Here is a 17615-nt window from a genome sequence, read left to right as displayed (position 1 = left end):
TGAAACCTTAAGCTTCCTTGCAGAGGGATAGGATTGTAAAATAGATGTAATTTCAGCTGAGAAAACCATAGATAAAAGATATTACGCTAATATATATAGCAACCTTAATTCCGTATTCCATGAAGAAATACAGAAATAAATAAATAAGAATAAATAAATAAGAAAAAATAAACAAGTAAACACTTACAAAAGCTCTAAATATTTCATGAAGTCATAAAGTCGTTCTGTGCACAAAGTTTGACTTCAGATAGAAGAATCACAATAACAACTCTTTTTCAAAGACTAATGATCCAGGGATCATCAGCAGGAAAGGAGACGTGAATTACTTTAAAAATAGAGTGCCATGGCAAAACTTTAAACATGTTGTAAATGTGTTTGTAGAAACACAGCAATAGAACACGTTAAATACGGCTTTCTAGGATTTTGTGTTACTAAGTGATTTACTTGAAGTAATACAGAATTGCAAACGGCTGGAAAATCCCGAGTATTCTAAGCCGGTGATTCAAAAACAGAGGCATTGTTTACTGCTGAACCTGATGCAGCGTCATTGTTTACTGCTGACACCTGATGCAGCAGCAATGTTTACTGCTGACACCTGATGCAGCGGCATTGTTTATGACTGACACCTGATGCCACGGGTATTCACAATGACGTCAGGCGGTCATGAGCAATGGGGAATTTCCACGTCGGGACATTCCAGTATTATTCCTGTTGTTAAGGACAACACAGAGCGGCCAACTAACACGCCCGAAGGTTCAGTGGGCAGCAGTGAAACCTTTGGGCGGCATAATATGGTGAAAATTTATCTGTTCGGTGTTTCTTTCGCTCCGTTCTATGTACTATTTCATAACAGCAGTAGCGAAGGTAAACAGTGTTCTACACCTGTTACAATCTAGGACTTGTTAGTGACCGTGATCATGTCGAACATGTTGCGTGTTGCGGGGACACTTTTCCCTACAGACGTGCAATGCCGGAGGTTTGTAAAGTGTAACAGGTATGACCTGGCCGAGACGGGGTACGGCCGCGCCCTTCTGGCCGCCATGTCTGATATGGACAGGCTGCAGGAAGTGGAGGTACTGAAGAGCCTGGGAGACTTGAACGTGGAGAAAGGAAGACTCCACAAGACCGAAGCTTCACAGAACTTGGAGCGGGGCCTGAACCTGTACAGAGCCACGCTGCTCCGTTGTGAGGACCCGGGGGAAGGCGAGTCTCTCCAACATAGGGTCAAACTCGCCGAAAAACTCAGACAGAAAGCTCCTATAGCAGGATCAACCAGGAGCAAAAGCATTAATTCCGTCTTGAGAATATCAGAAATCTTTCAAGATTTGGATAAGAAATCGGCTAACGGTGGCCATATGGACTCCATCTTAGAGGGCTACACCAAGATTCTTGTAGAAGGAATAGGGGAGACGAACAACCTGTTGGAAGTAGAGGCTATAAAAAGTCTCGGAGACGTGAACCTTACTAGAGGAAAAGACCTAAAGGAGTCCAGGCACTTGACCAAGGCTACAGCTCTATACAGCACTGCCCTGGAGCGATGTGGCGATCAGCATGGGAAAACCGTCCTCACACATCGCTTACTTTATGCAGCAAAAATCAGGAAGAGCATACTGGAAGTAAAGAAACGGGTAGGTGTTTGTCTTCCTACGTAGAATAATATTCTTGTATCGTTCCTAACATATCTCATTACTATTGTTGAATCACTATCCATACATTTGAGCGATTGTTGTACTTCACTTCATAACGCAAGATACTAGTACTCGCCTTTCCGTATTATGCAACTAATAAGTGTGAAAGATCCGCCCTTTCTCTTGACATCTGTATGCGTGCCAGCGAGCCAATTGCCTTCTGACCTGTAAGGCTTTATATTTGCTCACTATATACCGACCACTTATATGAATGAGCAGACAGTGTTGTATTGCAGTACTTGTATTTTCACTGTTTCATGTAAGACCTCACCAAATCGAGCCCCACGTCACAGGGACTTCGCCAACCATGTGTTGAAATCCCCCAAACTCATATTCAGGCCTTTAGCTTACAAACTGCAGTTTTAGCATGTTGTCAGGACAAAAATTTGATACTTTATTCTAACCATAACCATTCCAACTGTAATTGGGGTATGTGAGAAAGATCGCTAGCTTCTCTGTGGAAAGATTTATTAAAGAAAACAGCTACGAGCAATCAAGAAGTCCTTTCCATAGATCTTCTCCAATTGCTTGCAAGGGGATCGGATTAACAGCTACTTCAGTCCGTAAATGATCACTGTCTTGTCTGTAACTTTGCGTGTCTGACTGGCACTCGCTACCTGCGACTTGTAAGCTCTTACATGAGACGTCCGCCTTTATTGGGAATATTAGCACACTTTTCTATTTTTGATTGGAATTTAAATTGTATTCAGTCGTATTCTTTTGATTTCAGAAGCAACAAGAAGCTAGAAAATCCAGGAATTGGAAGGTCAATATGTCTGCTACCACAGCAAGTCTAGTAAACAATGGCGTTATCAATAAAAGATTTGGAGAAGGGTGAGTACGTGTTTTCGATTATGCAGCATTGCTTTACGTGTCTGGCCCTCAAAATTGGTTATATCTTAATTACTTTTTCAAAAGTATGTTGATAGCAAAAATATATTTACTGATTACAGGATGGGTGTGGAAGAGACAAGCACAACACAGGAAGACACCAACAGGTGACACACTTTCCTTGGAAGTTTTTAGCAACATTGGAAATATGAAAACCTATCAATACAATGCTAATACACAGAGCTATCTTTTCAATTGTAAATCAAACAAGTAGGTGTTAAATAAACTTGTCATCATCCCCCTGCTACAGTGTGTACACAGACCAGCTGCAGGAGGGCTGCAGGGCTCTGCAAGCAGGAGAGCTGGGATCAGCAGAACGGAACTTTGCAGCTGCGCTCAAGGCCGTCCATGTCAAAGGTAACCTAACTTGTCCATCTGTAAGGTCTAGTTTGTGACGACATCATTGCTAAAAATCTTCATATCATTTCAATCATCCAAATGTAGCAAATCTAGTTTTAACTTCCACTATCGTGTTTTAACCCTATCTAGACCCTATCTAAAAGTGCCCGCGCCAAATTTGATGTCATATAGCGTCTGAACGGCCAGCGCTAGAACAACCAAAGTTGGTGACTTTTCCTAGAATATTGTTGGCAACAATTCTGTATCATTGGAATAAGATAATAATTTTTGTGTTGCCATGGCAACGGGTTTCTAAAAGGCATTTTTTGCTAAATTTAGTAATTTTCGTTTCAACAATACAATTTCATGGTTTTTCTGTCAAATTACACATGGTTTCTAATATTAATATCATTCCATATAATTTCATGTAAAGTTTATCATTAACGATGCATAATTTATGCTAATTTGATGACGTCATTGGCCAAAATCCAAGATGGCGGACCATATCATTAGAACAGGTATATACAGGTTTTTTTCTTAAAATTTCATCAATACTTCCATTCCTTTTTGTAAAAATGGTTCATGTGAACGTCTTTAGTCTGTTTACAATGTATTTCAGGCTTTGTCCTGAAAAAAAAAACTATTTTTGAAAATTCAAGATTGATGATCCAAGATGGCGGATAGCTTAAATATGAATGACGTCATATTACGTCATAATAATATGAAAATTGTAGATATGATAAATTCTTACTAGTACACCGTCCTCTAAAAATTTGGTGGTCATACAACATACCGTTCGCGACTTCTGGGGGGGGGGGCAAAAGAGCCCCCGCCCCGTTGACCCACCAAGCCCAAAAAAGACCGGTCTAGATAAGGTTAAAATATAGCCTGGGTTCCAGACCCATAGCACACTGGACACAAAATATCTCAGTGAGCTGGTTCACTGAGATATTTTGTGTCCAGTGTGCTATTGGCCTAGAACCCAGGCTAGATAAAACATTGTCGATCAATTAAATTCGAAGTAAGATTAAGGTTTGTGATTCAAAATTATCGTTTCGTTTAGATTCAAATAGAGACCAATATCAAAAAGAGGCGGAGCCCATGTGCAGGCTAAGTGATGTCTACCTACAAAGAGGAATCCAGTCGAAAGACGGGAGTGACTTCACCAAGGCTGCAGCACTTCGTAATGCCGCACTGGTCAGAGCAAGGACAGAAGACAGAGGGACCATCAAACAAACGATGCTACAAGTTAGTCAGTTATTTTTTGAGCACGTACTGGGGATCAAACAAGTTGTGGATAACAGTGATACAGAGACACACAAATTGACACTGAAGAAGAATCGGAAGTATGTAGAAGAAGAGATGAAACAAATCGAGCAGGAGATCGATCCTTATAGTCTTGATGACGATGATAAAAAGACACGAGAAGTGGAGAAGCAGAGAGCGGAAGCAATTTTTACATTATTCCAAACAATCGTTAAACAGAGAAAAACATTCATTGTTGGCCTTGTAGGTGAATGTATGGAGGTAATTGGTCCCCCTCCCTGTAAGTATGCAATGGTAGGCATGGGTTCACAGGCCACAGGGTTAGCAACCCCGTACTCTGATCTGGAGTTCGCCATCCTGATAGAGGAGGAAACAGAGAGTAACGTCGAGTATTTCCGCAACCTTACTCACTATCTGCATCTCAAAGTGATTAACCTGGGAGAAACCATTCTCCCGTCCATGGCGATCAAGAGTCTCACTGACTTTTCCAATGACCCACCTGACAGCTGGTTCTACGACTCTGTAACGCCGCGCGGGTTCGCGTTCGACGGAGCCATGCCGCACGCATGCAAGACTCCTCTGGGAAGGGGCAAAACAGCTGAACTTATCCACACACCAAGTGGGATGACCAGAATCATGCAAGACGACTTGACTTTGCATTTAAAGAAAGGCTACCATCTCTTGAGCATATTGGGGAATGTGTGTTTGATCACAGGAGAGCAGGAGTTGGTCGATGTGTATTTGAACTTGTGGACTCAGCAACTCCAGCGTAGTAAAGGGGCAATATCTCTTTTACAGGGATTAAGTATAATGGCCGATGATACAAATATACAAACTCTTTCACCAGATGATCCAACATCTGGTTTGCTAGATGTGAAGAAAGAGATCTATCGATTTTCGACCCTTGCAGTGTCGTGTTGGGCGCTACTCTGTGGTATACAACCTACCACAATATGGGAAACTATCCGGAAGATGAACATGAACGGAGTCATCGACAGTGAAAACGCACATCACTTAACGGTGCTGGTCAGCATCTCAGCAGAAATGAGGCTGCGGACATACTTGAACAACCGTGGTCAGGTGGAAAACATGTCCGCCTTATTGTCCATGTCTTCTAACACAGATATGGGGGACAGGTTAAAGAAAGTGTTTTACTTCTCCAATACAAAACAACTGATGAGGTACCATTATACCGCTCGACCATTAAAAGCCTTAATTCTAGAACTTATCAATATGCATGTGATACGACCTCCTGTTCTGTTTGACAATTCACCAGAGATACAAGCAGGGGTATATAAAAGTCTGTGTGAGTACGAAAAGGCAAAGTCATGCCTAAAACGAGTACTAGAGGTTAAGGTTTCGAAGTATGGTACAGGAAAAGCACATCCAGGCATCGCCAAATTGCTCAACGACTTGGGCACCGTCTGTAGTGACCTTGGTGATCACAAAGAGGCCGTCAGCTATTATGAACAGGCACTGCAGATGAGGAGGTGTATCTATGGTGAGAACGCTCGACATCCTGACATCGCCCTGTCACTTAACAACTTGGGTACAGCCTTGAGTGACCTTGGTGATCACAAAAACGCCGTCACCTGTTATGAACATTCACTACAGATGAGGCAGAGTATATATGGTGAGAACGCTGTGCATCTTTACATCGCCGCTTCATTTAACAACTTGGGCAACACATGGGGTAGTCTTGGTGATTACAGAAAGGCCGTCAGCTATCATGAACAGTCACTAAAGATAAGACGGAAAATCCATGGTGAGGAAACTGCAGATCCTGGCATCGCCATGTCACTTAACAACTTGGGCCGTGCCTGGAGTGACCTTGGTGATCACAGAAAGGCCGTCAACTATTATGAGCAGTCACTTCGGATGAAGCGGAAAGTCCATGGTCAGGAAACTGCACATCCTAGCATCGTCTCGTCACTGATCAACTTGGGTACTGCCTGGAGTGACCTTGGCGATCCCAGAAAGGCCGTCGGCTATTATGAACAGGCTCTGAAGATGAGCCGGAAAATTCATGGTGAGGAAACTGCACATCCTGACATCGCCTCCACACTTACAAACCTGGGTGTTGGCTGGGATAACCTTGGTAACCACAGAAAGGCCGTCATGTATGGTGAACAGTCACTACAGATGATGCACAGTATCCACGGTAAGCACACTGCACATCCTGAAGTCGCTACATTACTTAGCAACTTGGGTATCGCCTGGAGTCACCGTGGTGATCACAGAAAGGCCGTCAGCTATCATGAACAGGCACTACAGATGAGAAAGAAAATCTATGGTAAGAACAAAGCACTTGCTGAAACTGTAAAATCACTTAACAACTTGGGTACTGTCTGGATGGCTCTAAGTTATCACAGAAAGGCGGTCAGCTATTTTGAACAGTCACTACAGATGATGCAGAGTATCCATGGTAGGAACACTGCTCATCCCGACATTATCTCGTTACTTAACAACTTGGGTGCTGTTTGGAAGGACCTTGGTGATCACAGAAAGGCCGTCAACTATTACGAACAGGCACTAGAGATGAGGCGGAGAATCCATGGTAAGAACACGGTACATCCTGACATCGTCGCGTCACTTGACAAATTGGGTACCGCCTGGGATAAGCTTTGTGATCACAAAAAGCCAGTCATCTATTACGAACAGTCACTACAGATGAGGCAGAGAATCCATAATAAGAACACTGCACATCCTGACATCGCCAACTCACTTATCAACTTGGGTAGCGCCTGGGGGGCTCTTGGCGAGTACAGAAAGACGATCACATATTTTGGGCAGGTATTACAGATTCTCCGGAGTATGAACGATGAAAAACATCCTGACGTTGTAAAGACAATTAACAGGCTGAGAATGGCTTGTAGACTCCTTGGCGATCACCTAAAGGATACCGACTATCATGAATAGTCACTTCAAATATAGTCGGGAGAGTTTGATACGCTAAGTGAAACTATGTATTGCTAACGGCCTCTGTAACATGTTAATGGCGTCATGTCACAAGCGTAAATATGTGAATTATCAGCCTGATGATGTTGCATCATTTTTACACTGTGGCAATAACAAATATTAAATCTCGTTACTTATAGGTTTCTAGGTACTTGTCATACATGTAGGTACACAGTAAGAAATAGGCAATTTTTCACGTCCGTTTGAACATATAGACACTAAAAAAGTGTTCATTTTGTACGGTTAACTTAATATTTGGCGAGTTGTGAACAATGCGACACAGCCGAGTTATTACCACGACTTATGCTTAGGTGGAAATAATCTTAATCGCTCACCAATCTGTTTTCTAACTAAATTTTAAGGCTTTACAGACCAACTGAAATTTGTATTTCTTGTGGTTTGTGGTTGCTGTTAAGAGATAAAATAGACGATATCAAATTTTTGAATATCCCTTAATATGTGTTACGATTATTCATAAAATCTTTCACCAAATACAATCTGTAGTCAGACGGAACTGTGCAGAACACCATCCACACACAGGTAAACACACATGTCCTTGGTGCTGAACACCATCCACACACAGATAAGCACACCTGTCCTTGGTGCTGAACACCATCCACACACAGATAAGCACACATGTCCTTGGTGCTGAACACCATCCACACACAGATAAGCACACCTGTCCTTGGTGCTGAACATCATTCACACATAGGTTAACATATCTATCCTTGGCACCATCCACACACAGATAAACACATCTGTCCTTGGTGCTGAACACCATCCACACACAGGTAAACACACCTGTCCTTGGTATTGAACGCCATTCACACACAGGTAAACACATCTGTCCTTGGTGCTGAACACCATCCACACACAGGTAAACACCGGTGCTGAACACCATCCACACACAGGTAAACACACCTGTCCTTGGTACTGAACGCCGTTCACACACAGGTAAACACATCTTTCCCTGGTGCTGAACACCATCTCCTTACAGGTAAACGTGCAAGTCCAGTACTTGGTGAACACCTTCCACACACAAGTAAATAAAGCCGTCCCTAGTGCTAAACACCATCCACACACAAATATGCCCATCCTTGGTGCTGAAAACCATCTATTCACAAGCGAACATGGCCATCTTCGGTGCTGAACACTATCCACATAAAATCGAACACGTCCCCGGCAATGAGCACCATCCACGCACAGCTTAACACACGCAGTTATACCTGCTACCGTACACAGTTAAAGTATGACACATAGATGACACAGAACACCAATGTCAAACATGACAACCTTTTAGTCATGTTCAGCTGTTTCATAAGGCCTCGTGTATACAATGTCTTTGTACAAGTACATTTACCTTTTACATTGGCTGCACATACAAATTATCATTACAAACTTCTCCTGCTAGTATAATAGTTTTTACTCATCATGTTACTTTTCAACAACTATTCTTTCCCCCAGTTTGTAACATAGTTTGAAGTTTGCGGTGACAATTAACCATTATTTCTTAAACTTAATGTCTCACATACTATCCTAAATAATTTTGGACATCTATCTTAAAACAAATCACATACAAGCATTTTGAACAGCCTGTGGGAAAAAGGCTGTATCTCACAATTGAAAAACATTACTTGCTGCACCAATTATGCCACAATAGTAATCTTACTCTTCCAAAGTTTTCTATATAATATCTAATGCAATGAATGTAGATATACTAGCAGCAAAACACAAAATATACTATTTCAATACACTGTCAACTAGACGTGTTACTATTTTCTTGCACTGGTCATTCGTTTGGCATCAAAACATACTTGTACTTAAATGAACATATATATAATGTAACTGTATGCCTACTTGTGTATAACTATCCATACTGTAACATCAACAGTTACTCTCATAATTCCGGTAGCCTAAACATAAGAAAGAAAATGGACAAAGAGTGGAGCTTAAGAGATTTATCCCAATGCAGCATCAGTACATGTAATAACAAAGGTATACAAAAAGGCTTTGATAAAATCGTTATCTAAATTTGGCAGTCTGAAGATACCTGGTCGTCGAATTAGGAGAATTGAGTTGTACAACAATTATACCATAGCTTGGACACTTAATACTCAACTTTTGAACTCTTAGAAAAGTGGATGGTGGCTTGTTCAAAATTTTTTCAATGCCAAAGTACTGCAAATTGTATATACAGACACTGTAATTTGACACTTTTTTTACTCCTTTAGACAGTGGTATGGCATTGTCCACTTTATGTCCAAAAACGATGGAACAAAAAACATTGACAAAGTTGACATTTCTATTACATTTTCCAAATGGTCTTTCAAGTTAAAAGATGAGCATTTTCCAGTTCCTGATCTTTACAAAGCTTTCATAATGTTTTGAGACCTGGGTGATTAGACAATACATATTAAACCTCTCTTACTATAGTATGTACCTGATTGTTATACTGAAAGACTTTCACAGCACAAAAGGTCTAAATGCTAGTTCTATGCCAGGAAATATGTGAAAGGCTATTAGACAAGTGTCTATTACTAGTAAGTGAAAACTCGCAATTATAAATCATTTGTTTGTTACTCTGGGTACTTTTTGGTTTAAACCAATTCACAAGTATCATAATCATAAAATCATTATGAAATTATTAGGTTTATGTGACTGCATCGAAGGCACCCAAAGCCATTTTAGGGTGGCAAAACTGGAATTTTAACATAATTTTTCTGGTCATTTTTACACACTAAATTAGTATATTACAAAGTTGCATCAATCCTATTTTTAGCAAAGTGATATCTGTCAAATGCGAAAAATATGGTTGCTAGCTTGTTTAGGGGCTATTTCAAACACATAATACTATGTATGACAGAGATGACGCAAATATTCTAAGAAAAAACAGTAAACGTCAATATCATTGACTGATTTCCTCAACCAGAATATTTCTAGTTTTGCCTTCCTGAAATTGCAATGGGTGCCTTTAGTTGTTGATGACATTCATGTATATCTGTAAATATGTTGATGACCAAATAAATGATCAAAGTTTTTAAACACATCATGTCAGTTATAGAAATAATAACACCTAGCTGGGTGCTATATATGCAATACAGTATTATTTAATATCTGACATTCTATCAATACAGCTTCTTTTTAACATATTGTACAGACTTCAGACCTAAAACAAATAATAATTGTAATATCATGAACTATTGCAATAGTATTAACAAAAACAGGAATATTGAGAAGTTCTGACTACCACTATTTTTAACTCAAACAACATGATTCTAAAAAAATAGCTTGTAACTTTGAAAGATAACTTTAAGGTCAACATTTTACTTTTAATTTGAAGCCTAATTCTTCACAATTGTTCATTCAATTTGGAAGTAAACACTAAATGTACTAAATTGTTACACAAACTATCCAGTAGTATTTGGCACTGGTAACTTATCAGAAAACACATGTATTACACATAATAATACAAAATGCCACTTTACCACCTTTAAATAAGCAAACACATTATATTGGATTTGTACAGCAAACTATTTGTCATTATTACAGCAAAAATATAGATATATACATACATATTTCTGTATAATTATTAACACACGGGTAGTCTGGAGTTTAAAGGCAGTACCTTGTTGTCCTATATAGAAGAATATCCAGGTCTGCACTTTAAAAGTACTAAATAAAGATAAAAATTTATTCTTCATGGGTCAATTGTGATGATTGATAGATTGATAGCATTTTTATTTTTCCAGATTGGTTATGAATTATATCACAATCAATGGCCTTTTTAGGAGATATAAAAGGATTGAATTTTCAAATCAAATATGAGAAATTAATAGCTTTTTGTAAAGGTCTATCTTAGGAAATATCTGCTAACTTCAAAATACTACACTTACACAGTTTCCTAAATTGAAGTGAAATATTCCAATACTAGCAATAATTCTTTTTCTATCTTTGTTTGAGACTATTACTGGTCCTAGCTATGGAATGAATGGAGCTTCTTATTCTAGTTTCTTCCAATAATAGCTGATTCATAGATAGCTACAAATGTTGCACACTAACCCTTAAAGTTTGAAAAAATGTCCTGTTTTGCATTGTTTAATGAATAAAATTGTACAGAAGGGCTAAATGTTGACACATTTTAGAGAACATTATGAAATTATAAAAATAATATAATTGCAGTTTCCATTTGATTATCAATGTTTTTGCCTAATCTAGTAAGAACAAAAATTGTACATGTGTAAATGGGCTAGAGGTGGGAAAACAGATGAATATTAATGACAAAAATTGCGTTTGAATGAAAAAAATTAATATCTAATTTCTGCACCTGATGAAATCATGATGATTGTGTGGAGGCAAATTTGTTCACACAGTTCTCCATCAAATAAGCTAAGGAATCTGGTGTGTTACACCAAAGGGCAGTTATACCATTTCTGTTATTATGGGAAGTCTGATACAGAAATAATTTCAGGACTATTTTAGAGGCAAATGTTCTGCAAACTTACAACAAATATAGTAAGAGAAAATATTTTCTTCATTATCTCTAACAGCAAAAATGTGGTGGTACCGAAAATCGAGATAATCATAAAAACTTTGAAAATGCTGTCACTGGTCTATGCCTCTAGTCAGTGATATTGTTGACGTTCAATAATTCTATGCCACTCTTATTTCAATTTGTGGTGTACAACTCCAGTCTTTTTCAAGGAATGAGCAGTCCACTGCTTCTGTGACATCACATTATGCTGACCATACATGAATTAGTGAGCAGCAGATCATATGTTGCAGAAAGTCTGTGACGCCCCCCGTCTTTGTTGAGGCTTGGTGTAAATGCTCTGATGTGAACTTGCATAAGCGGACATCATAGAAGCAGTTGGTTGTTTATTCCTTGACAAAGACTGGAGTTGTACAGTCGAAAAAATTTGGGTCCAATTTGAAAGACTACAGTTTTCAAAATGGTTTCATAACGACTTCTACATGGATGGATTTTCAAGACTATGGATACAAAATGACATTATCTGTGCTACTGTTTGATTGGGCAGGACTAAATGACCCTGTGTGTCACCTAATCCTGCCGTCTGGCATGACCGGACCCAGCTGAGACTTGGTGTCCGGAGAGAAAGTACTCCACGTCGTGACTTGGCACTGTTTGACCATATTGCATGATGGGAAGGGTGCCACGGAACAGACGTCCGCCACCGACCAGAACTCCAACACCAGCTGGTCGATCCAGCCTTCCAACTCCCGCCCCGTTTTCCGACTGTTCAGCTTCGCCGCCGCGGCTAGTTTTTCCACGTCTTTGAGTTTTAGAAAGCTGTTAAGGCTGACGAAGTCTCTGTCGATGTACGTCCCATTGGACGGTCCTGCGTGAGTGGTGGCAGCTTCGGCTGCCGTGATTGGTCGGTTATTTTTGTACGCCATCGGTGTGACCAGAAATGCGGTCTCGGCCACAATCTTCCAATGATGCAGGAGGTAAACGTGCCATGCGCCCGGTTTTAACGGTTTTTGGAAGGGCGGGGTGTGGTAGGAAAATTCCGCGTCTGGTTCTACGGTTAGGTCGTACGATGCGGCGATGGTGTTGGCAGGATCGACCCACACGATGGAGACGATGAAGTTGGCGCCGTCAGACTTGCTCCACCTCTGGATGACGGTTGGACTGTCGTGAGGACCAATCAGACGCCCCATGTTGCGGAAGATGCGTTCTTTCAGGTCCCAGTCTGAACCAACCTGGAAAGATGGTGGAGACAAATAATTATGTGTTAACTTTTGAAACAGTTTTTTTTACATGTGTCGAGAACATAAATGTACATTTGTACAGTCACTGTGTTATTTTTCATACTTTAATTTGGCATGTGTCCAGGACCTAATACTCTGCAGTCTGACATATTCTGCCATACTGCAAAATTCAGTTTGACCATTGCCCAGTAACAAACCAAGACTTTCGAAAATAATTTGATCAGGTTGATAGGACATAGGAATTTTCTTGTGTATGAAGACTGCTCAGAACGATTATTCAATCAGTCTTGTAGAAACAACAGCTTCTCAACTGAGTACAACCTACCAGCATGCCCAATTAAATGTATATTTTGCCTTCCTCTCCTTCTGATCTTCTATTTCAGAATCTTTAAAAAGCCATACATACCTCCAGACTAAGCAGCCTTGCTATTGGTCCAGCAGGGTTGACCAGTTTGTACATCTTCCTGGGCACCGCCCACACCTCTAACGTCTCCTCCCCGCCCTCGCTCTCCACGTCAAACGTGACCACCAGTCCGCGCAGGTGGTCCCCGCGCATGTAGACACTCCCCTCCCGCGGCGGGCTGATCACCGTGTACAGACACTTCCGGTCGATCCGTTTGCCGTAGTGCGGCGCGGCGCTCTGCAGCGAGAGCTGGGCCATGCGAGCGAAGGCCTCCAGATGTGTCCTGTAGGTGTCCGTGTGTTTGTCGTGCGGGTCCTTGTGATGGAAGAAACTCTCCCAGTAACTGTTGATCCCGGGAGACGACGCGGTTAAATCGTTGTACAGGAAGAAGTCCAGCTGGTTGATGACGTCCTGGTTTACCACGGCCTCGAACTTTCGAGCAAAGAATGTTGGCCTGTTGGTCTTTAAAAACAAGATACAGAGCTCTGTTAGTGTACTAACATGACAATTGTTCTTGTTTTCACCAAGATCTAGCCATTAATTAGACTGTAACAGAAACATACAGTAACTGTACTGTAAGATACAGAAAGTGTAAAAAAGGCTTCTCCAGTCAACCAGCACTTGTCAATGAACATTTAACAAAACTGAAAACAGAGGATTGAATAAAGCCCTACGTACAGTATAAATTATGTATGTCCCACATTATACCAAACATAGTAGAACCTACGTGGCTGTACAGTAGGTTCTACTTTATACCAAACACAGTGGAACCTACAGTTAAGGTCCTACATGATTTTATCAAACACAGTGGAACCTACAGTAGGTCCTACATTATACCAGACACAGTGGAACCTACAGTAGGTCCTACACTGTACCAAACACAGTGGAACCAACAGTAGGTCCTACATTTTATCAAACACAGTGGAACCTACAGTAGGTCCTACATTATACCAGACACAGTGGAACCTACAGTAGGTCCTACACTGTACCAAACACAGTGGAACCAACAGTAGGTCCTACATTTCATCAAACACAGTGGAACCTACAGTAGGTCCTACATTTTATCAAATACAGTGGAATCTATGTACAGTAGGTCCTACACTGTACCAAACCTACATGTACTTGTACTGCAGGTTCCAATGTGTTTGGTACAATGTAGGACCTACTGTTGGTTCCACTGTGTTTGGCATAATGTACAATATGTAGGAACCTACATTATGTACTGTATGTTCCACTGTGCTTGGTATAATGTAGGTCCTACATTGTAACAAGCACAGTGGAACCTGAGCTGCAGTACATGTACAATGTAGGTCCTAAAAACACATGGTGACCCATACATGAAGTAGGCAATACATCATACAAAACACAGTGGAACCTACAGTGCACAAACATGTAGGTCCTACATTAAACCACATACAGTGGAGCTTACTGTGGGTCCTACATTACAGTGGAACCTAAACTATAGGTCCTACATATAATGGAACACCCTGTAAGCTACAGACTTTAAACAGGGACAGGTCTTCCTACCTGTAGTACTGTATGGAAGAAAGACTGGGGAGAAATGAGAAAAATGCAGGGTAGAAACTAAATTATTTCTTTTCACTGCTAAAAAATATGTAATCATATAAAGCAAATTCTAAGAAGACTATCCCAACCCTAACTGGGAATTAGCAAAAAAAAACTGAAATCAGCTCTTTTTGAAAAAAAAAAAAACATTTATTATATAAGAAGTTGGAGATTCCTGTATGGTGAATGAGACTTAGCTTATGTACCTTGAATGCAATAAAATGTTTCAAAACAGTCAATGGCCTATTACAGTGCACTCAGTCAGAGGAAACATGTAACAGCAAGATATCACTTTGAATAGCATTCACTGATACAATAGAATTTTTGTGAGCACCACATTTTCTTGATAAACTGAGTATACAATTAATAATAATATTAACATCAATTAAAATGCATGCAAAAGCAATACAAAAGGCCATGCAAAGCTGTGCACTTCTCGTTTAAATCGCATTTCTCATGTAAAATGCGTGCAAATGTACATGTAATTGCATGTGGTTATGAATTATAGCCACTAATGACTGCAGCTATTTACTTAATGTGGTTCACACTGCTTTTGCTCGAGTTTCAACACCGTTTACATGGCTTTCTGTTATGATTTAACGATGATTAACACGACTTTTGCACAAGAAATAAGTCCAAAATGTGTGCAAAATGCATGGTAACGCATTAAAAAATCTTACAAAATCTGTACTGCATATGATATCCTTTGAAAGGCATCCAATGCGATTTCAGGGCAGCAAAACTGGAAATATTCTGAATAAGGCAATCTTTGTGATATTGACACACACTGCTTCACATCAGCACATTTCAATTAGTATTTTCATACTTTGGGTATGTAAAACTGCAGAAACAAGCCCCAAGATGTGTCCTTTATTTTATGGGTGGTACCCTAAAAATGAGCCCATTGCCTAACTGTTTTCCATCAGAATTTTGGAAATATTTGCTCCACGAGCATCAATATACATTGGGATAGTGTTCTCAGTATGAGATAGGTAACTACAATTATTATAATGTCTTTGAAAAATTGGGCTTCCAAGCCCTAAAAACTGCATTGGATGCCTTTGAAAGTCCTATCTCTTTTAAAAACCTACCAGACTGGTGGGAATCTAACAACAGTCATGACATACCTGTAGCTTATGGAAGTCGTCAGGTTTGAAGTCGTTGGGAGAACAGCCGCACCAGTCCACGATGTGTTTGTACTGACACTTACAGCCCAGCTTACGGTTCCAGTTGGTGATGCGCAGGTTATTATCAACCATGGACAGACACATGGCACTGTTCTCCAACACGGTGTGGAAGAACGACTGGAAGGATAGGGGGGGATAAGTAATTCTCTTCAACACAGTCAGTAAGGCTTTGTACTACAATGTATATACATAAGAAATAATGTACATTTAGAAGTTATGTACAAAAAATGAGTATGTCACTAATTAGAGACTCCTTCAATAAATGGTTAAAAAAACAATGGTTAAAAAACAATGATTATTTGAGGCTTAATTTCAAGTTAGAATGACTTGAACATCTGAAATGTACAACCTGCTGGTCGAATGGTGAAATTCTGATGAAATACTGACCAGCTTCTAGTCCATGACCAATCTTCTACATTACCAGTCTCTGACAGTAAGGAATCCATGTTAACTCTAACCAGTCTGAGAACAGTACTTTAATTTAGAAATCAGGCTCCTAGCATGTCAACAGAATGTATTGTGCTTAATAATATGTGAACCCAAATTTTTCATGCTTTTCATTCAATTTGGATGTTTGGTCAACGTTGCATCAGCATTTTGCCCTTTGCTGACAATTTCTTTTCTGATACAACATTTGAACACTATAGATCAAACACTGGTCACCTCAATTTTGGAATGTCACTTTCCGAATTTTGAGACAGCTATGTTGAAACCCCTGATTTTCAACTTTGTTATTCCTGGATGTACAGTGAACTTTTGCATGCCATTGGAAAGATCATGCTATCTTCAGTACCAGGTTGCTTTTTTTATGGTCAGAATGTACAAATTTATCAAGATATTTGTCTTTAAAAATTGCAAGCCTGGCGGTCTAGAACACACACCGTCATGCCCAGCAGCTTAGCCTGGCAGTCCTAAACTTTAGCCCGCGGCCTGAGTTAGCCAGCCCGCATCCAGACCGCATCCAATTAGCCTCATGAACACCCCATGAAAACCACTGAATTAATGAGAATTCACATTTTCACACCTGTGTAATTAACAAGTTTGTGATAAATTCATGAGAGGTCTGCGCTCAATGGTTAGCCCGCGGGCCTGAACAGGCCTGTCGGTCTGTGGACAGGCTGGGCTGATGATTAGGCCTTATGATAGAGAACCTTCAGACTTTAAACACCAAACAGAAAGTGGGAAACAAAAATATGCTTCCAAATTGATGCTTCCAGATTGATGATGGTTTACACTTCACTTCATATCACTTCATATTAATAAACACCCTTCACATTTTCAGCTAATATTTTCAATAAGTGATTACATATTATTGACAAGTATGATGTACAGGTATGAATGATGATAACTTTCATGAATATTCATTTTGAACATTTTCTGCAAAAGCTTCAGAAATTTCTACTGGAAGAATTTTTCCTGTACATGGGAAGAATTGTTCTGCTATTAAGACTGCAAAAAGTCTCTTTCTAGTAGAAAGCTTTTTGAACATGTTTGAGGAGGTGGATTTTGCTCCTGCTGTGCTACCTGGGCTGATACCTGGGCGGGGTGTAACATTTGTGTAACGGTTATGACTAAAAAAGATCAGAT

The 17615-nt window shown here is 40.1% G+C and overlaps 2 protein-coding genes across 2 annotated transcripts in view; one reads left to right on the top strand and one right to left on the bottom strand.

Annotated features, from left to right (window-relative positions):
• The first annotated feature begins 865 nt into the window (after positions 1-865).
• Positions 866-7103, top strand: LOC109481476. Its single transcript, XM_019784058.1, has 7 exons — positions 866-1628; positions 2419-2522; positions 2642-2686; positions 2830-2936; positions 3994-5548; positions 5675-6304; positions 6569-7103. Exons 1-7 carry the CDS (start codon positions 918-920, stop codon positions 7101-7103), a joined length of 3687 nt encoding a protein of 1228 aa, XP_019639617.1. The 5' UTR covers positions 866-917.
• Positions 7104-12062: 4959 nt separating this feature from the next.
• The window catches only part of LOC109481534 (xylosyltransferase 1-like), a 49835-nt gene continuing 44282 nt past the window's right edge, over positions 12063-17615 (bottom strand). Inside the window, exons 7-9 of the mRNA XM_019784117.1 lie at positions 15969-16145; positions 13279-13737; positions 12063-12863 (exon numbers count right to left, since the gene is read on the bottom strand). Coding sequence (XP_019639676.1) covers positions 12198-12863; positions 13279-13737; positions 15969-16145 — 1302 coding nt within the window. The 3' untranslated portion in view covers positions 12063-12197. The remainder of the gene's footprint in view (positions 12864-13278; positions 13738-15968; positions 16146-17615) is intronic.

Source organism: Branchiostoma belcheri, unplaced genomic scaffold (genome assembly GCF_001625305.1).
Source record: "Branchiostoma belcheri isolate BF01 breed outbred unplaced genomic scaffold, Haploidv18h27 scaffold56, whole genome shotgun sequence".
Lineage (NCBI taxonomy): Eukaryota > Metazoa > Chordata > Leptocardii > Amphioxiformes > Branchiostomatidae > Branchiostoma > Branchiostoma belcheri.
The sequence above is the reverse complement of the archived record's forward strand: the minus strand, read 5'-3'. Positions and strand labels throughout refer to the sequence as shown.

Bases quoted from the DNA above. Each gene is read 5' to 3' on its own strand.
- LOC109481476 (XM_019784058.1), top strand. From the start codon at position 918: ATGTCGAACATGTTGCGTGTTGCGGGGACACTTTTCCCTACAGACGTG. The intron at 2,687-2,829 runs GTGACACACTTT...CCCCTGCTACAG, and splicing joins ACACAGGAAGACACCAACAG to TGTGTACACAGACCAGCTGC. The intron at 5,549-5,674 runs GTATGGTACAGG...GCAGATGAGGAG, and splicing joins CTAGAGGTTAAGGTTTCGAA to GTGTATCTATGGTGAGAACG.